At 44.5% G+C, this 21,719-nt stretch overlaps 1 protein-coding gene across 1 annotated transcript in view; it reads left to right on the forward strand.

Moving 5' to 3' along the window:
- Positions 1-2,239: 2,239 nt before the first annotated feature.
- MCAT (malonyl-CoA-acyl carrier protein transacylase) overlaps positions 2,240-21,719 on the forward strand; it is a 55,715-nt gene continuing 36,235 nt past the window's right edge. The window contains exon 1 of the mRNA XM_033953428.1: positions 2,240-2,945. Within this exon, the coding sequence (XP_033809319.1) occupies positions 2,502-2,945 (444 nt within the window). The 5' untranslated portion in view covers positions 2,240-2,501. The remainder of the gene's footprint in view (positions 2,946-21,719) is intronic.

Raw genomic sequence — 21,719 nt, forward strand, 5'->3', positions numbered from 1 at the left:
TGAGTGGGAACTTTTGGGAAAAGGACCTAAGGATACAACACAGGGGCCCAGGGCCATGGACAAAGAGCAAGGACATTGTAAAAAAGGGATCGGGACTGAGAGGGAACTTTTGGAAAAAGAACCTAAGGATGCAATGCAGGGGACCCGGGCCAAAGATATTGAGCAAGGACACTGTAAAAGAGGGCTCAGGTCTGAGTGGGAACTTTTTGAAAAAGGGCCTAAGGGAGAATTGCAAGGGTCTAGTGCACGAACAAAACTGGCAAGCAGCACTAATAGAGAACAATGGAATCCAGAGGGACAACCAAAAACAGGGGAACAGGCTGAGGACGAAACAGACACACCACAGGAGGAGGATGACCGAGAAAAGGCTTGGGGTCTGGCAACTCACGAGGGGGGCCAGGAGCGCCAAACCACGAGGAAAAACAGCAAAAAAGGCGAACAAACGGGACTTACTTTGCCTATACACTAATGCTAGGAGCCTAAGGGCTAAAATGGGAGAGCTGGAAATCCTAGCCAGCAAAAAGGGCCTAGACATAATTGGAGTCACAGAAACGTGGTGGACTGATGACAATGAATGGGATGTGGCTTTACCAGGATTCAAACTCTACAGGAGAGATAGGTCACACAAAAAGGGTGGAGGAATAGCGCTCTATATAAAAGATTCCATACCTTCAACCAGGATGGAAACAACAGTAAGGGCGGACGACTTGGAATCACTATGGGTTAAGCTACCAGGAGGAACTGGAGCAGACATAAAATTGGGTCTGTACTATCGCCCACCTGGACAAATGGAAGAAATCGACCAGGATCTGGAGGCTGAACTGAGGCAGGTATGCAAAAGCGGAAGGGTGGTGGTGATGGGAGACTTCAACTACCCGGGAATAAACTGGCTTGTAATGGTTGTTGGGGCTTAGGGGTCTAGGGCAGTGTTTCTCAACTCAGTCCTGGAGTACCCCCTTGCCAGTCAGAATTGACGTCGGGAAGAAGGCTTCTAGGCAGCAGCAGGGAGGTAAGAAGGAGAGTAGCGGCGGGGGGGGGGGGGGGTTAATTCGGGCGCTGGAGGGAAGTTGTTGTTTTTTTTGCAGCGACAGGGAGAGAAGGAGGTATGTAGGCAGGCAGGTTAGCTTCGGTGGGGGTGGGACAAAGTCTGGAAGGCAGTGTGGGGGGATCATGGGAAGGAGGTACTGGGGGCACTAAGGACTTGGGAAGGAGACACTGGGGTGCACTAAGGACATGGGAAGGAGGCACTGGGGGCACTAAGGACATGGGAAGGAGGCTCTGGGGGCACTAAGGACATAGGAAGGAAGGAGGGAGGGAATAGAAAGGGACAATTGTTGGGCCTGAGTGCAGAAAGAAATGAAAGGAGAAGGAAATGCAACCAGAGACTCATGAAAGTCACCAGACAGCAAAGGTAGAAAAAATTATTTTATTTTCAATTTAGTGATCAAAATGTGTCAGTTTTGAGAATTTATATCTGCTGTCTATATTTTCCACTATATTTGTCTATTTTTTTTTTAGTTACTGAGGGGACATTGCATATTTTATAGTCATCTGCCTTGACATCTTTGATAACCCACCAAATATAAATGATAATTAACATTTTCTATGCGTATAGTGTGCTTTGTAGTTTTTAAAAAATTTTATGGTTACCATTATGAATTAATAAGATATTATGTGTGCATGAAAAATGAATGGAAGAAATTGGGAGCGGGGCTAGGGCGGGTTTGGGGAGGGAGACAATTAATAGATGTCCCCTTTTGATGAAAAAAAAAAAAAAGAAATGGTCACCTTAACCATGTGGCCTATCTAGTCTGCATATCCATGCAAATACTATCTCTTCTTTTCCCTCCCTTTGAGATCCAATGTACTTATCCCAAGCTTTCTTGAAGTTGGGCGTATAAATGCCAACTTATGCTTGTGTTCTACAATGGCCGTTGCACGCTCAACCATTGTTAATAGATTTATGCTTAGTGTGTATCATCCCAAGCCTAAATTTTGGCGACTTTTTGAGAATTTACTAAGACAGTGCTGTGTGCCTATGGTACAGAATACTGTTGAACAAATCAACAGTGGAGATATTCAAAGTTCTTGGTATGCAACTTTATTTCAAGATTTATATAAGAGAGCGATGGCCATACCAACAACTTTTGGCGGTTCAGAAGGGAAGCTACCGTTTCTCTGTTTTGCTCACTCACATAACTAGAAAAGGGTCGCGTCAGTACTATGAAGCTTGAAAGAACTGAACCCAGGGCAGAACCTCTCTTCCTAGTCCCGTGCTCATAGACGGAAGAGTTAATGTGTGACACTGCACTTTCTACCCCGGACGAGCGTCTGTGCGTGGCGTGAAATGTGAGCGCCCTGGCACGCACCGTCTCCGCGTGGTTCCGCTTTCCAGTCTCCCCTTAAACCGGAGCCAAGTCGAAGGCGCCGAGCAAATAGGACAGAACGAGCTCGAGCTAAGCCGGTAATTCCGGCTCAAATATATTGCTCATGCCGCAAAAATGATGCGCTTGTATTTTAACGAGAGACTGCTGTCGAGGAGGTGGCTGTGTGTTTGCGGACGCCCTCCAGACCTGAGTCCGGCTGTTGCCACTGGAGGCGACCGTTTGGAGCGTGGCAGGAGTGCTGAGAAGCTGGCCGAGATGCTTCAGGAAACGGGGAAAGCCGGGGAAAGCGAGCGTGTATCCAAAAGGTGCCCACTGGACAGCTCCATCATGCTGTTTCCCGGCCAGGGCAGTCAGTTCGTGGGCATGGGGAAGGGGCTGCTGAAATACCCCACCGTCAGGGCCATGTTCGAGGCTGCTAAAAGCGTGCTGGGCTATGATCTCTTGTATTTATGTTTGAATGGTCCCCAAGAAGAGCTAAGTAGAACTGTCCATTGCCAGCCTGCTGTGTTTATTGCTTCTCTAGCTGCAGTAGAAAAACTAAACCAAGAGAAGCCTGAAGTAAGTAATAGCGTGCTTCTGTGAAATGTGTTTATTGACAAGTTGGAAGAACTGGTTGAAATACCTCAAGTTTGAAACGTGGTAGCTCACCATTTTTCTTATGTCTAATTTTTGCATAAGTAATAGAGCTCTAAAAGAACAGAAGCTAAATAAGCTGATTGTTGTATTTACAGTGTTGGTGGAATTCGATTAGTTTAGTGGTAAATTTTGGAAATTGCATTCACTTTCCCTTTGCAGGTGTGCCAAGTAGAAAAGTGACAAGTTTCAGACTGAACACTGAACTGGAGGTAGAAAAGGGATATCAGGCCAGAAGACTAACAACTGTAGGGGAAGGAAGAATGACTTTTGCAAGTTGAAACTAAACAAAATCTAGTCTGATGAGGAGGAAGTGTTTTACAAACTGAGGATTCATTTTCTTCCCATGATCCAAGTCTCCAGTCTGTCATGCAAATTAGAACCTTCACCAGGAACTGCAGTGCAAAGCCTAAAATTCAAAAAGAGAATTGATATTAATATCTAAGTAGGAGTCAATTTAAGGTTATGAGGCATTTGAGACATGCCAGCAAAAATACTATGATGATATGCAGAGAGAAAATGTCTAGCATTAGATAGTGCAAACCTCACCAAAGTGCATATTACTTAGGTTGGAGTGAACTATGAGGAAATGCTGCCATTGATTTGATGATATTACAGTTTAGAGCAGGGGTGTCAACCTTTTGGCTTCCGTGGGCTGCATTGGCCGAAAAATTTTTTTCTAGGGCCGCACAAACACTAGCTGATGAACTAAAAAAAAGATTGAGCAGGTCCCAAATTTGCAATCACTAATATATAAGATGTACGTATATAATAATAAACCTTCATTAAAGGGACACTGTGGAGAGGAACCCAAAAAAGCAGTAATACTTACCCTGACTGAGTGATCCTCCACATGCACCACTAACAGTGGGAGCAGCCACTGGCTTCCGCATCCCCACTCTGATGAGTAGGGATGCACGCTCCTGGTTCTCCCATTCACTTCTTTTTCAGCTACAGTGAGCCTCTTCAGAGGTGAGCCTCATCAGAGCGGGGATGCTGAATCAGCTGTCAGCAGGGCACGTGGAGGATCGTTTAGTCAGGGTAAATATTACTGCTTTCTTGGGCCTCCCACTTTGAGCTTAAATGGGTTAAGGGGACCTGCAAAGGAAGTAGAGGTAGTGGGACCGTTGGGAAACAGCGATCATAACATGATCAAGTTCAAGGTTGAAGTAGGAATACCGAAAGGAAAGAGAACCATAGCGACAACTTTCAACTTCAGGAAAGGAAACTACGAAGCAATGAGGGAAATGGTAAGGAAGAGACTTAGGAACACTTCCAAAAAAATGACAAAACGGTAGAACATGCCTGGTCTTTTCTCAAGAACACAGTGAGCGAGGCGCAAAATCTGTATATCCCCAGATTCAGAAAGGGGTGCAAAAAGAGTCGAACAAAAGACCCGGCATGGATAACTAAAATAGTGAAGGAAGCGATAGGCAATAAGAAAAATTCATTCAGGAAATGGAAAAGGGACAAAACTGAGGGGAACTGGAAAGAGCACAGGAAGTATCAAAAAGAATGTCACAGAGTGGTTCGAAAAGCCAAAAGAGAGTATGAAGAGAGGCTAGCCAGGGAAGCACGAAATTTCAAACCGTTCTTTATATATGTTAAAGGGAAGCAACCGGCTAGGGAGGAGGTGGGACCACTGGACAACGGAGACAGGAAGGGAGTGGTGAAGGAGGAGAAAGAAGTGGCAGAAAGACTTAACATGTTCTTTTCATCTGTATTTACAAACGAAGACACATCCAACATACCGAAACCTGAGCAATTCTTCAATGGAAATCAAGCAGAAAAATTGACATCTATGGAAGTGAGCCTTGAAGATGTTCGCAGGCAGATAGAAAAACTGACAAATCCCCGGGTCCGGATGGAATCCATCCAAGGGTTCTGAAGGAATTAAAGGAGGAGATAGCGAAACTACTGCAGCAAATTTGCAATCTATCCCTGAAAACAGGCATGATCACGGAGGACTGGAAGATAGCCAACGTTACCCCCATATTTAAAAAGGGATCAAGAGGTGACCCAGGAAACTAAAGACCGGTGAGTCTGACCTCGGTTCCGGGGAAAATGGCGGAAGCACTGATAAAAGAAAACATCGATGAACATTTTGAAAGAAACGAACTTCTGATAACCAGCCAACTTGGCTTCTGCAAGGGGAGATCATGCCTAACGAACTTATTTCACTTCTTCGAAGGAATTAACAAACGGATGGACAAAGGAGACCCCATAGACATCATATATCTAGATTTCCAAAAAGCCTTTGACAAGGTGCCCCATGAAAGCCTACTCCGGAAACTGAAGAACCATGGGGTGGAAGGAGACGTACATAGATGGATCAGAAACTGATTGGCGGGTAGGAAACAGAGGGTAGGAGTGAAGGGGAACTACTCGGACTGGAGGAGGGTCATGAGTGGGGTCCCGAAGGGCTCGGTGCTCGGGCCGCAGCTATTTAATATATTCATAAATGATCTAGAAACAGGGACGAAGTGTGAGATAATAAAATTTGCGGACAACAACAAACTATTTAGTGGAGCTCGGACTAAAGAGGACTGCGAAGAATTGCAAAGGGACTTGAACAAACTAGGGAAATGGGCGATGAGATGGCAGATGAAGTTCAACGTTGAGAAATGTGAAGTATTACATGTGGGAAATGGAAACCCGAGGTACAACTATACGATGGGAGGGATGTTATTAAATGAGAGTACCCAAGAAAGGGACTTGGGGGTAATGGTGGACATGACAATGAAGCTGACGGCACAGTGCACAGCGGCCGCTAAGAAGGCAAACAGAATGCTAGGCATAATCAAGAAGGGTATTACAACCAGAACGAAAGAAGTTATCCTGCCATTGTATCGGGCGATGGTGCGTCCGCATCTGGAATACTGCGTCCAATATTGGTCGTCGTACCTTAAGAAGGACATGGCATTACTCGAGAGGGTTCAGAGGAGAGTGATGCGTCTGATAGGGATGGAAAACCTTTCATACGCTGAGAGATTGGAGAAACTGGGTCTCTTTTCCCTGGAGAAGAGGAGACTTAGAGGGGATATGATAGAGACTTATAAGATCATGAAGGGCATAGAGAGAGTAGAGAGGGACAGATTCTTCAAACTTTCGAATAATAAAAGAACAAGAGGGCATTCAGAAAAGTTGAAAGGGGGCAGATTTAAAACGAATGCTAGAAGTTCTTCTTTACCCAACGTGTGGTGGACACCTGGAATGCGCTTCCAGAGAGAGTAAAAGGGCAGAGTACGGTACTGGGGTTCAAGAAAGGATTGGACAATATCCTGCTGGAAAAGGGGATAGAGGATTACTGCACAGGTCCTGGACCTGTTGGGCCGCCACGTGAGCGGACTGCTGGGCATGATGGACCTCAGGTCTGACCCAGCAGAGGCATTGCTTATGTTCTTATGGCTCCCTCAAAATGAGCATCTCCCCTGCTGTAGCTAGTAGGGATCCCCCAAGCCTCACCAACTGACAGTCACCTCCTCTCCCTTCAACTTTCCAAGTTCTTCAGTTGACAGCAATATTGCAGTGCTGCTGCTTACCCTCCTCCCCACTGGCTTTCATGCATGCATAAAAGTAGTGGCAGCTTGAGGATATTGACATTGGCTGCAAAGCTTGGAGATTTTCAGTTGTCAGACTGGAGGAAGATGTCTTCAGTTGGCAGGGCTTGGGAATCCCCACTAGCTCAAGTATTACATTTCTTTCATTTCAGTGTATCAACTTTGAGATAAGTTGTTTATGGTTTATATATCACAAATTATTTTTTTTTAAAAAAAATATATATATATATGAAAATTAAGAAATGAAAAAGAAGTAATCAATGAGGAGGATGGCTATGATATAGCTTGGGCTATAAATAAAATATGACGCTCAAGTGTAGCCGCTGAGGTCACATGAGAAATATATGTCAAGGTGCTATATTTAAATAGTGCTTTATTGAATTGCTAAGAGACGTATAAAGGAAAAGAAGCAAGCAGCAACAAGAACACAATATAGTAACAGTGTGATATTGGCTTTCTGATTCATATTCCAAAGCTAACATATTCCAGTTAATACATTCAAAATAAAACCATTTTTTCTACCTAATTGGATGTTTTGTTTTTCCATCATCTTGGTCCCAGTTTCTCTTTCTGCTTTTTGTTTATCTTTAATTCTCTTTCCAGTGTCTGCTGTCCATTATTTTCTTCTCTTGTTCAATTTCCTTCTTATGCCTGTCTCCAACGTATTGATTTTTCCCCTTCAGCTTTCTTAACTGTTCTTTTCTTTTTTGCCTCCTTTCTCACCCTTCTTTTTAAATGTTCAGCTACCTCTCAATTCTCCATCTTCTCTCGGTCCCTAACTCTCCCATTTTCCATCTCACTCCTTTCCCAACCTCCTATTCCCTTCTATCTACTCCCCATTACCACATTTCTATCACTGGTACTCGCTGCTCTCTCTCTTGTCATCTACCTTTTGACCTCATCCACATGGCTCACCACTTTCAGAATCCCATCCCTCTCTCCACTGGTCAGGCTATAACTCCCTGTCCCTTTCTTTCCATCCCCTTTCTTATCCCAGCTCTCTTCCCTCCTGCCCTCCCATGGGTGCATCTCTCCTCTATCCCCATGGTCCAAAATTTTGCTCCCTCTCTTTTCTGTTTTTTCTTCTTCCCCCCCCCCCCCCTTGATGCTGAACAATGAAATGGAGGGAAAAAAAGAGAGAGATGCTGCATCTCTCTGCCTTCCATCCACAGGCCTAAAATTTCTCCCTTCCATTACCAGATCCTCTCTCCCCAGCTTCCCCCATCCCATCTCTCCCCCTGCCTACCTGCCTCCCTTCCCGAGGTCCACCATTTCTCCCTTCTTCCTAACAGTTCTCCCTTCTATATCTCTTTCCCTCTTCCTCCACACCATCCCAGGTCCAACTTCTCTCACTTCAGACCATTTCCCACCATCTCTCTCTGTCCTCTATTTCTGGCCCCATAAGCTCTCCCCCCACGCCCAATCTGGCACAATACTCCCCCCCCCTCTGTACTTAAAAAAAACCAACAGTCAAGGAGGCTTCTGCGGCCCAGCATGTTCTCCTCCTTCTCTCCGCGCCCATGCATCTCTACCTCACTCCTCTCCCACCACTGTCCAATAATTTCTCTCTCTCTCCCTCCCTCCTTTCTCTGCCCAACAGTTCTCGTCTTTCTTAATCTCCCCATGTGCACCATCTCTTTCCCTCTTTCAGACACCCAATTCTCCCTTTCTATTTCCCTCACCTCAGCGTCACTTTCCCTCACTCCCTCCATTCTTCCATCTTATGGCTCATGCTCCCTTCCCCCTTTCCCTTCATTCTGTGTCCTAAGTTCATGCCCCTCCCTTCTTTCTTCATCATTTGTCCTAAGTTTGTGCTCCCTCCCTCTCAAGTCCCAACACATCCTTCTCCCTCCCTTCTGTGCTGCAGGTGTTCACCTTCAGGCCTGCTCCCTGCTCTTGTCATTTTTTTGCTCAAAGGTGCGGGCAGTGCCTTCTACACGCCTCCCGCGGCTGATCTGGAAGCCTTCTCTCTGACATTGTGATATCAGAGAGAACGCTTCTGGGTCAGCCACAGGAGGCACGTAGGAGCCGCTTACCACAGCTTTGAGCGAACACTGCAGCAAGACGGAGGAGGGAGCCGGCAAGAAGGTAAACACCCGGGGGTGGCACAAAATACCTCACGGGGCTGCATACCCCTGGTTTAGAGAGACACAAAGCAGCCTTCTGAATATGGTTAAAATAAACCTGGAATATTTTTTTCACAAAAAAATATGGGGTCATTTTACTAAAGTTTAGTGCATGCTAATTGACACCAATTTATTTATTAGAATTTATTGTCTTTTTTGAAGGAATTCGCTTACCCCCAGCCCTTTTTATGAAGCCACGTTAGGCTTTTTGATCGCTGGCTGTGGCAGTAAAAACTCCAGCACTCATAGAATTCCTATGAGCATCAGAGTTTTTACCGCTATGGCTAGTGATTAAAAAAAAAAAAAAAAAAGCCTAACACGGCTTCATAAAAGGGGCGGTTAATGCGGTGTTCAGCAAGAATAAGTCAAGCATAAGCAATAGACAATTACAGCAGTAAACATATTCAAATTACAATACAAAGTATGCTATATTACAATGTCAACATAATACATGATAAAACATTTTAATAGAAAGCATAGGATGTAGGCAAATATAGAGCTGCTTTTATCAAGTTGCGGGAGAGCATTTTAGTGCAGGCCGGTGAGGTAAATGCTCCGATACTCATTTAGTTCCTATGAGCGTCAGAGCATTTACCTCACTGGCCTGCACTAAAATGCTCTACTGTGGCTTAGTAAAAAGGGGGGCCATAGATGAGTAACAGGAGTAGGAAAATAAAGGGGCTAATTTAAAGAAGTTACACATGAGGTCAGAGTGGTGCTTGAAAATTCTTAGCAAGGGTAGGAGTGGGTAAACATTTAAATCTTTCTACCTGCTATTCCATAACAATTGTCACCCAAATTCCATAGTATCTAGTGGCTTCAGCTAGTTTTGCCAACTTTTCTGGCTCAACTCATTTGGTCCTATTAGCTGAGCTTAACATAGTTTCAGATTTAATTCATCCAAGTTTAACATCTTGGCCCATCCAAGCTTGGTGGCCTGGACTCAGCTGAGCTTAACACCTGGGTCAGGAACTGGTTGAGTGGAAGGCAGTAGAGGGTAGTGGTCGGTGGAGATCGCTCTGAGGAAAGGGATATTACTAGTGGTGTGCCTCAAGGCTCAACTCTTGGGCCTGTTCTTTTTAACATTTTTGTAAGAGATATTGCTGAAGGCTGACTGGTAAGATTTGCCTCTTTGTGGCGATACCAAAATCTGCAATAGAGTTGAGACCCCTGATGGTGTGGAAAACATGAGGAAGGACCTAGTGAAGCTTGAGATTTGGAATTCATAAGATAAGGTGGAGTTGAGTTTGACTCAAGAGTATTTTCGAGTGGTTCCTGAGGGTTGGGGGGGATGGGGTATTTGAAAGTCGCTGTGAAACCATAGTACTTTGGTTTTTGTTGTGTTTAGTTTATCCTTCTATGATCCAAGAAGCCAACAACTGTAGTGGCTTATGCTAAATTTCTGCGCTGATGGGATGGTAGATTCAGGGCGGAGAAAAAAAAAGTTAGGAGCTTAGCACTGATTTTCAGCACTAGGCTTAAATATCTAGAGGAGTGTGTGGCGCAGTGGTTGGATCTATAGCCTCAGCACCCTGGGGTTGTGGGTTCAAACCCTGCGCTGTTCCTTGTGACCCTGGGCAAGTCACTCAGTCCTCTATAGCCCCAGGTACGTTAGATAGATTGTGAGCCCACCGGGACAGATAGGGAAAATGCTTGAGTACCTGATTGTAAAAAACCGCTTAGATAACCTTGATAAGCGGTATATCAAATCCTAATAAACTTGAAACTTGAAACTTCTTCAACACAATGCCTGTGAACCTTGGGGGTCCTGTTGGGCATCTCTCTCATGCCTTTCTGCACCACACCCACCTTCCACAGTCCAGTATCTTTCATTCTGTTCTTCCCTAAATCTGGTATCTCTTCTCTTCCCCTTTCCCCCTGCCACCTCCTTGCCTACCTCCCACCCACCCACCCACCCAAGTCTACCTCTCTCCCTACCTGGCCAAAGCCAGCCTGCTTGCCTGCCTACCTCCTTCCCTCCCTGTCACGCAAAAAAAAAAAAAGCTTCCCTCCTTGCTTTCCCCGGGTCGGTTGCTATCTTACCGCCCTGCTGCTGCTACTGCTAAAGCCGACAGGAAGTCTTCTTTCCGACGTGAATTCTGACCTCGGAGAGGACGTTCTGGGCCAGCCAGGACGTCAGAATTTTCTTTTATAAATCTTTATTCATTTTCTTATGTTACAACAAGTGTTCCAAATAAGCTCATTAGAAACTTGAATATACACACTTAATTAACTCATATATTAACATCAAATTTAACATTTCTTTAGAAAATTAATATTATATAAAGTTATAATATTATGCAAGAAATCTATATTTATATAATTCTTATTGAATATAATAATCCTCCCAATCAATAATACATAAAATCAACTTTATTGTAAATTCATTCAAATATTGATATAGTATGTAATAATCAGAAATAAAATCCCACCCCATTCCCCTCTATTCAAATATCTTATCATGGGAAAAGTTAATCATTCATTACAGAAATCTGTTAACGGTCCCCAGACTTTTTGAAATTTACTCACATAGCCTGTTTGTGTTGCAATTGTGAGTTCCATTTTGTATATATGGCATACAGAATTCCACCAGAAATTGTAGTTTAACATGTCATGTTTTTTCCAATTATATGTTATTTGCTGTATTGCTATTCCAGTTAAAATAAACAGTAATTTGTTGTTGCTTGCCGAAATTTGACTTCTTGCTCTCATAGTTGTGCCAAACTTGGAACTCTCTTCCCATCTATTTACGTGAAGAACTTAATCTAGACAAATTTAAAAACAAACTGAAAACTTTTTTACTTTAACGATGCATTTGTTATCTGATTTATAGTTTTCTTTTTAACATCATCCAACTACATTTGTTTCTATTTCTCTTTTCTTCACATATTCAACTATTTTTATCCCATCCTTTTTGTGTTTTCCTTATTTGGTTCCCCACTTTGCTCAATTACATTGTAACTTCTTCCCCTACCTTCCTTTTGTTTCTAGTTTGTTCAGTTATCGTCTAGTCTTGTCAGTTTTTAATTATTTTAAAATTATTTTATTTTGTAACTTTATTAATGTGTAAATCGCCTTGAATATTGAAAAGGCGATTAAACAAATAAATAATAAACTTGAAACTTGAATAAACTTGAGTATCATATGTCAAGGCTACCGGATTTTCTAACATCCTATTGATTTGAGGCCAAATTGACTTCCAGAATGTTAAGATGAATGGACAATAAAATAAAAGGTGGTCTAATGTTCCGACTTCAACGTGACAGTGCCAGCATCTATTAGACCTAGAACTATCTATCTTTTGTAAACGAACAGGGGTCCAAAAAGCTCTATGCAATAGAAAAAACCAAGTTTGTCTCATGGATGCTGACACCGTACATTTTAACCTCCAAGACCAAAGTCGTGGCCATTGAGATGCAGTAATTTGGTGCTTTATCTCAATGCTCCAAATGTCTCTAAGACCATTTTTTGGTTTTTTATTTACAAATCCAGATATTAATTTATACCATTGTGCGGCTTTATGATCTGTTGAATCCATCTTGAAACATAAGAATTCCAAACTATGATAATTAGTAAGATTTTTCCATTCAGGGAACCCTGCCTGAATGGATTGCTTCAATTGCAACCATCTAAAATATTGTGACTTATTAAGATCAAATTTATGTTGCAATTGTGAAAACTCCAGCAACTTACCATTTTGTATTACATCATCCAAAATACGAATACCTGCTATCATCCAATGTTTCCAGATGATTTTAAAACCGCCAACCTTGATCTTGGGGTTTAACCAAATCGATTTACTTATTGGAATAGGAGTTAGATTACTTATATATCTTAGAGTTTTCCAAGTATCCATAAATATTTTATGTTCTTTATATAACCTTGGCATTCTGATACTAACTACATGACTAAGACGCAAGGGAAACATAAGTCTCCACTCTAACCAGAACCAGTCTGGAATATTATCAGTGGGCTCTGGGAGGATCCAATACATACCTTGACGTAAAATATAGGCTTGATGGTACCTATAAAAATTGGGAAAATTTACCCCGCCCTCCACAATTGGTCTTTGCAACGACACTAAAGCAATTCTGGGGGTTTTTCCAAGCCAAATAAATTTTGTCAAAATCCTATTTAATTTTTTATAAAAAGATTCATGAAAGAAAACTGGTATCATCCCCATTTGGTAACAAACTACAGGCAAAATCATCATTTTAACAGTTTGTACTCTTCCCCACCAAGATAAATGCAAAGGATTCCATTGCTCACACATTTCTGTCACCTTTTGTAATATGCTTTTTTCATTACTTTTCATTGTTTCATCCACTGTTTTTGTAATCCAAATTCCCAGATATTTAATAGCCTCCTCCTTCCAAACAAAAGAGAATGCATCAAATAATCCTTTTGTACAGTGTACATTTAATGGAAGAACTTCTGATTTATTCCAATTTATCTTATATCCTGAGAACTTTCCAAATTTCTCAATCAACTCAAGTAAATGTGGAATGGTAGATTCTGGATTCCTCAAATACAATAGTAAATCATCTGCATATGCAGATACTTTATATTCTCTATCTGAATGTGGTATACTTTGTATTTCCTTTACTTGTTGGATAGCTAATATTAAGGGTTCTAAAACAATATCAAACAGTAAAGGAGACAAGGGACAACCTTGTCTAACTCCCCTCTGTAAATTAAATTTTTCTGAAAAAGTATTAATATATAATCTAGCAGAAGGGGAGCTATACAATGTTTGTATTATTTGTATGAATCCAGGACCTATACCAAACCATTCCAATGCCTGATACATAAAGGTCCATTCTACTCTATCAAAAGCCTTTTCTGCATCTAAGGAAACAGCAAAAGTAGGCTCATTCATTTTCTTTGTTAAGTATAACATATGGAATGCCAGTCTGGTATTATGAGATGAATGTCTTTGAGCAACGAATCCTGTTTGATGCATACCTATAATATGAGGGAGAGCTTTAGCCAATCTTAAGGCTAATATTTTTGCTAGTAGTTTACCATCTACATTTATTAAAGATATTGGCCTATAGTTTGAAACCAAAGTGGGATCTTTATTTGGCTTTGGCAAAACAATAGTTAAAGATTCTGCTATAGTGCCATTAATAGAACCTTTATTAAGTTGGTATTGATAAAGATTTAATAAATAGGGCAATAGAAAATTTTGAAATGTTTTATAGAATTCTACCGTATATCCATCACCACCTGGAGCGGATCCAACTCTAAGGGACTTCAGAGCTGTTTCTAATTCTTTTAGTGATATTGGCTCTTCCAAACTTCGTTTTACATGTTCAGGAATTTTTGGACCCTCTAACATTGTCAAAAATTCTAAACCATCTTTTTCTTTATCTAAATAAGTCTCGGAAGAATAAAGAGATCTATAAAACTTTAGGAACTGTTTTAAAATAGGCTCAATTTGTGTAAATGTTTCACCATTTTCATCTTTAATGGCAATTAATTTTGATTTCCTTTTTTTTGCTTTAAGATAATTTGCCAATATTCTTCCCGCCTTATTTGAGTTACCATAATACAAAGCTTGTTGAGAAAATATATCTTTCCTAATCAATTTAGATGAAATCTCATTATATTTACCCTTAAGTTTTAACAATTCTTGTTGAATAGAATATTCCCATTTTTCTATAAGTTTTAATTCTAAAATTTTTATCTCTTTTTCTAAATTTAAAAATTGTTTTTTAATCTGTTTTTTAAGATAAGCCGAATAAGAAATTATTTGTCCTCTCATTGATGCTTTAAAAGCATCCCATAATATATCCCTAGAGATCTCATCTTTATCATTCAATTGAAAATAATCCTTCATTTTTGTTTGAAGATTCTCACAAAATATTGGATCAGCAAGCAATGTATTATCAAACTTCCAAATTGGTCTATTAGTATTTTGATCTGCAATCTTAATTTCAATCCAGACCCCACCATGATCAGATAAAATGATTGGATCAATGGCAGCTTGTGACACCTGATGTGCCAAATTATTTGAAATAAAAATATAATCTATTCTTGAAAAAGAATTATGAACATGAGAACAGAAAGAAAATTCCCGTCCATCAAAATGAAGTATTCGCCAAATATCTGTCAAATCGCAAGATTGTACCAAATTATCTAATCCCATAGATTTCATAAATCTACTTGGGTTTTTATCCAATAGAGGATCTATAACAGCATAAAAATCCCCTGCTACTATTAGATTTGAAGTAGCCAGTGGCAAAATCAATTGTTGAAGAGTCTTAAAAATTCATTTTGGTTCGAATTAGGGGCGTATATATTAAACAACGTCATGGTAGTATTTCCCACGCTCATTTCCACATTTACCCATCTTCCATGAATATCTGATGCTTTTAATTTGAATGAAGCAGAGCATTTTTTATTTACTAGAATAGCAATACCCGCTTTTTTCCCTATAGCTGGTGAAAAAAAACAATGCTTGACCCAACCTCCTATCAGCTTGTTGGATTCAATATTTGAAAGGTGGGTCTCTTGTATGAAGCATATATCCGCATTTTGCCTCTTTAAAAATAATAATGCTTTTTTCCTTTTTATCATGTGATTCAGACCATTAACATTTAAAGATAATATTTTAAGATCCATTTATATTTTTATAATATAATTTTCCAAATACAAAAAAAATAATGATTTTTACTAATAAATTTTCCCAGTATTCAAAATAATTTATGATATCCCCATTTACACCCACCCCCCATTATGTCCCTCCCTCCTATCCCCTCCCACCCATCCCCAATTAAGTACGAAAACTTGGATACGCAGGTTGAGGTTAGGTATAAAATAACTCCCTCAAGCTAATACATAATGTTTCTTAATTACTACCATTAAATTATTTCATTTATCAATTAAACTTTTCTTATATCTAGCAAAACCTTTTTTCCTCCCAAGCCTATAAATCATAGACTCAATTTTGATGTAGTGAAGTTCATATAAGAGATATATTATCTTAACACTAGACTAATTTAATTATATTATTTCCATTAAAATTTGCAATAATATTTATCCCAGCTTTGTCTTTATATATATTTTATTATATTATTATCTAGTAATTATATTATATTGTAATTATCATCACAGTATAAGTTGTATTGGACAATAATTTAAATTAATGGTTCTTGGAGGAAGTTTTATGATTCAAAATCTATCTTATATTTATAAAGTACTCTTCCATTAATCTTACCTTCTTTTAGGTCATAAGTGGGAATCGAAAAGAAATATACTATTTCCAAACCAGAATGAAACGTCTCTAAATAATAAATTTCATACTCAAATTTTTTAATTTTTTTAATGAATTATTTAAAGCGTTAGACATACGTTCGGAAGAAAACATACTTGAAACGCAAATTCAAAACGGAAGTACTTCCTCTAACAGGAAATACTTCATTATCCCAGGACAAGCAGGCATGATATTCTCACATGTGGGTGACGTCATCTACGGAGCCCCAGCGCGGACAGCTTTTCAAGCAAACTTGATTGAAGTTTCAAGTTTGCTACACTGCACCACGCATGTGCATGCCTTCTTGCCCACTAGAGGGCGCATCCCCACCTCGTGGTCCTCAGTTCAGTTTTTTCCGCGGAGCCAGAAGCCCTGTGGAAATTGAGCTCCTGTTTTTCTGCCTTCTGACACCGCGTCTGGGTTATTTAGCTCGGTCGCTGTGCTTTATTTGTTGTTTTTTCTTCCTAGTCACGTCGTTTATCGTCAAAAAAAAAAAAAAAAAAAGAAAGAGTTTATTTCTTCCGTTCGGCTCCGGGGGCTCCCGGGAGCCGCGGCCGCAGGACGTCGTTCGTTCCCGGCCCCTTTTCTTTTTCATGTCCCGTCCCTTGACGGGCTTTAAGAAATGCACCCGGTGTGATCGGTTGCTGTCAATTACCGATCCGCACCGGTGGTGCTTGATTTGCTTGGGTCAGGAGCACCCTACTGACTCCTGTGAGAGGTGCTCCACTTTTCAATCCAGAGCGCTCCGCCGACGCCGTGCCCGGATGGTGGAGCTCTTCTCTGCAGACCCCGCGGCGGGGAAGGCCTCGACGTCGGCCTCGGCTTCGGCCTCGGCCTCGGGATCCTCGCCCCAGCCGCGTCCCTCGACTTCATCGAAGCCTGCTGCTCCGACAAAGCCTACCTCGGGTAAGTCCCCGCTTCCCTCCTCAGCTCCAGGTTCGGCGAAGAAGCCATCCTCGGGCTCCTCGTCAGCGGGTGGGTCGGCTTCGGCCCAGCCCAGGGTTGGCAAATCTAGTGCCCCGAGGGAATACTCGAGACCGAGGTCGCCCTCCAGGGAGCACCCCCCCGGCCTCGGACCTACCGGCCATGATGGGGATCCCGGCTTTCCAGGACTTACTCCGAGCGTTGATTACCTTGGAGCTGTCAGGAGCCATCGAGCAGCTGCAGCAGGCTTCGGCCTCGACTGCGCCGGTCTTGAAGGCCCAGGCCTCGTCGGTCTCGGTGCCCTCGGTCTCGGTGCCCTCGACTTCGGGTGCTGGCCCCGCCCTCGACCCCGACCTTGCCCTCGACTTCGACCTCGGAGGCCCAGCCTGAGAGGACCGTTAGGCCTAAGGACAAGGTGCGTCGGGTCAGGAGGATATCCTCGTCCTCTTCCTCGAGATCTTCCCGGGGCTCCTCGCCCTCGGGCCGGCCTCGGGCGAGGCGTCATCCGAGGAAACCCAAACGTTCTCGGGGTTCTCCTCGGAGACGTGGTCGCTCTTCGCCGCTTGAGGGCGAGACCTTGCGTGTCTCGGAGCTCCGCCTCGACAACCCAAGCCTGTTTCGTTCCCCCGCGAGAGGGGGTTCGAGAGACTCTTCCCCGAGACGGAGGGGGCGTGCCTCGGACCCCCGGAGTCTCTCCCAAGGGCTCTTCGGGGCGCAGGCGTTCCCCTACCCCTTCGAGGTCGCTCGATGTGGCCTCCTGGGGATCGGGGTCTGGCAGGGAACCGCGGTATTCCCGCGAGGCTTCCCCCTTCTGTTCAGAGGGGAGATCTCGAACCTCCTCACCGCCCGCCAGAACATCCTCCTTCTCCAGGTTCGTGCAGGATATGGCAAAAGCCTTGGGGCTCGACTTAATGGCGGGTTCTCAATATACTAAAGAGTTCCTTGAGGAGCAGGACCTTCCTACTCCCCCGAGGGAAACTCCTCGCCTTCCCCTGAATAAGGTCCTACATCAAACCTTCCTTAAGAACTTGGACTCCCCTCTTACAATCACTGCGGTGCCGTCGAAGATGGAGTCCAAATACCGAACCATTCCATCTAAGGGGTTCGATAAGCCTCAACTCTCACACCAGTCGTTGATTGTGGAGTCGGCGCTTAAAAAGACTCAACCCTCTAGAGTCTCGGCGGCGGTCCCGCCCGGTAGGGAAGGGAGGACCCTGGACAAGTTTGGTCGTCGCCTCTATTCTAATTCCCTCATGGCCATCAGGGTCCTCAACTACGCATTTACGTTTTCTTCCTATTTGCGTAGCATGGTGAAGGACCTACCTCAGTATCGGGAGGTCATGCCTGCTTCCCATCGCGAGGGGTTTGCCACATTCATGTCCAACTTGTCTCAATTACGGCTGTACCTGTTCCATGCTGTGTACGACGCGTTTGAGCTTGCTTCAAGGGTCTCGGCCTTTGCGGTGGCTATGCGCCGGTTGGCCTGGCTCCGTACTCTCGATATGGATCCTAACCTACAAGAACGCCTGGCCAATTTACCATGCGTGGGTTCAGAATTGTTTGATGAATCCTTGGAGGCGGGCGACCAAACGTTTGTCGGAACAGGAGCGCTCCTTAGCCTCCTTGGTCCGTGCTAAACCTCGTGCCCCGCCGCAAAAATCTTTCCAGCCGCCCCCGAGGAGATACCCGCAGAAGTCTACTCTTGCATTTTCTAGGCCTCCGGCCCGGCGCCCTCCCCAACAGGGTAGAGGGGGACAGCCGAAACCTCCGGCGCAGGGAGCGTCCAAGCCGGCCCCGTCCTTTTGACGGGCTGTGCGGATGGGGGCGGGCCCCCTCCGCAATATCATGGGACCCCCTCCCAATCGGAGGTCGTCTCAGGTCCTTTTCGGTGGCTTGGGCAGAGATAACATCCGACGCATGGGTGCTCCGGATCATCTCCGAGGGCTACTCGCTGAATTTCTCAGCCACGCCGCCGGACCATCCCCCCGGATTGTGTCCGGGCAACCGCAGCCAACTTCCCCTTCTCCTTCTGGAGGCCAGGGCCTTGTTGAGCTTACGGGCGGTGGAACCAGTACCCCCAGAACAACGGGGAACGGGGTTTTACTCCCGTTACTTTTTGGTCCCAAAGAAGACGGGGGACTTACGCCCCATTTTGGACCTCTGGAAGCTCAACAAGTTCCTGGTCCGGGAGAAGTTCCGGATGTTGTCACTTCCGGTTTTGTATCCCTTGTTGGAGGAGGGGGATTGGATGTGCTCCCTAGACTTGAAGGAAGCCTACACTCATGTCCCGGTGAATCCCGCTTTCCGCAGGTATTTACGGTTCCAAGTGGGAGATTGGCACCTTCAATATCGGGTCCTCCCATTTGGTCTGGCTTCGTCCCCTCGAGTCTTCACGAAATGTGTGGTGGTGGTTGCGGCAGCCCTGAGATCGCAGGGGCTGCAGGTCTTTCCCTACCTGGACGATTGGCTCATCAAGGCCTCCACCAGGGAGGGGGTTATCTCAGCGACCCGACAGACTATCATCTTCCTTCAAAGTCTGGGGTTCGAGGTGAACTTCCCCAAGTCTCAGTTGAGCCCGACTCAATCCATTCAGTTCATCGGAGCCGTGCTGGACACGGTTCGCCTCCGTTCCTTCCTTCCTCCTCCTCGGTTGCAGGCACTGCTTCGATTGAGTCGCCAGGTTTCGCTGATGCCCGCAGTTTCGGCTCATCGCATGTTGGTGCTCCTGGGCCACATGGCGTCGACGTTTCATGTCACTCCGTTCGCCCGATTACACATGAGGCTCCTCAGTGGACCTTGGCCTCCCAATGGCGTCAGGAGTGCGATCCACTCTCTTGCCCGATAAGAGTGACTCCCTCTTTGAGACGCTCGCTCCGTTGGTGGACGAACTCTTCCAATCTTTCAGGGGGTTTGCTCTTTCTCGTTCCGCCGCATCGCAAGGTCCTGACCACGGATTCCTCGGAGTACGCGTGGGGGGCTCATCTCGACGGTCTGCGGACCCAGGGTCTATGGTCGGCGGAGGACCGTCTGTGTCACATCAATGTGTTGGAGCTTCGTGCCATTTTTCTGGCAGCTCGAGCGTTCTCCCACCTGCTCCACGACCAGGTAGTCCTCGTACGCACGGACAACCAGGTGGCGATGTATTATGTAAACAAACAAGGGGGAACGGGTTCTTGGGCCCTGTGCCAGGAAGCCTTCCGCCTTTGGGAATGGGCGGTCTCCCAGAACATCTTCCTACGTGCGGTTTACATCCAAGGAGAAAAGAATTGTCTTGCAGACAAACTCAGTCGTCTTCTCCAGCCGCACGAGTGGTCGCTAAACTCCCGAGTTCTACGCGAGGTCTTCGACCGCTGGGGGACCCCTCAGGTGGATCTCTTTGCTTCCCCGGAGACTCGCAAACTGCCCCTCTATTGTTCCCGGATGTACGCCCAGGACCGTCTCGAGGCAGATGCCTTCCTTCTCGACTGGGGAGGGAGATTCCTTTATGCGTTTCCTCCTTTCCCTCTGATCATGAGGACGTTGGTTCATCTCAAGTCATCCAGAGCCTCCTCCTTCAACTCAGTGCCAGGGAGCCGCCTCTTCTGCCAGTTTTTCCCTCTCTGCTGTCTCAGAGTCGGGGTTCGCTGTTGCATCCCAATCTTCAGTCTTTACATCTGACGGCTTGGTTCCTTTCCCCCTGACTTCGACGGTCAGGGAAGTATTGGAAGCCTCGCGCAAGGCCTCAACTCGACTTTGTTATTCCCAGAAGTGGACCAGATTTTCATCCTGGTGTGCCTCGCACCATCTGGACCTGAGTTTGGTTCTGATGTCCTCGGTTCTGGAATATTTGCTGCATTTATCCAAGTCTGGGCTGAAGACAACTTCCATCCGAGTGCATCTTAGTACTATTGCTGCTTTCCATCGGCATCTAGAGGGACGTTCTCTTTCTCTTCATCCTCTGGTGGTTCGTTTCATGAAGGGTTTAGTTAATGTTAATCCTCCTCTGAAACCTCCTCCTGTAGTTTGGGATCTGAATGTGGTCTTAGCTCAGCTGATGAAACCTCCTTTTGAGCCAATTGACAAGTCTCTTCCTAAGTTTCTCACTTGGAAGGTGGTCTTTTTACTTGCGCTCACGTCTGCTCGTCGAATTAGTGAGCTTCAGGCTTTGGTTGCGGACCCGCCCTTTACTGTGTTCCATCATGACAAGGTGGTTCTTCGCACCCATCCTAAATTTCTACTTAAGGTGGTGTCTGATTTTCACCTTAATCAGTCTATTGTTCTTCCGGTGTTTTTCCCGAAGCCCCACTCTCATCTTGGTGAGGCGGCGCTTCACACGCTTGACTGTAAGAGGGCGTTGGCTTTTTATCTCCAACGTACCAAGTCTTATCGGAAGGTTCCTCAATTGTTTTTGTCCTTTGATCCTAATCGGCTGGGACATCCTATTTCCAAGCACACCTTGTCCAACTGGCTAGCGGCTTGTATTTCTTTTTGCTACGCTCAGGCTGGTCTCACGCTCCATGGTCGAGTCACGGGGCATAAGGTCAGGGCTATGGCAGCTTCTGTTGCTTTCCTCCGGTCTACTCCTGTGGAGAACATATGTAAAGCTGTCACTTGGTCTTCGGTTCATACGTTCACCTCCCACTACTGTCTGGACAATTTGTCCAGAAGCGACGGCCGGTTTGGCCAGTCGGTGTTACGTAACCTGTTTTCCTAAATTGCCATCCTCCCACCTGCCCTTTTTTTTTGGTTGGCTTGGAGGTCACCCACATGTGAGAATATCATGCCTGCTTGTCCTGGGATAAAGCACAGTTACTTACCGTAACAGGTGTTATCCAGGGACAGCAGGCATATA

The sequence above is a fragment of the Geotrypetes seraphini genome, chromosome 7 (assembly GCF_902459505.1).
Source record: "Geotrypetes seraphini chromosome 7, aGeoSer1.1, whole genome shotgun sequence".
Classification (NCBI taxonomy): domain Eukaryota; kingdom Metazoa; phylum Chordata; class Amphibia; order Gymnophiona; family Dermophiidae; genus Geotrypetes; species Geotrypetes seraphini.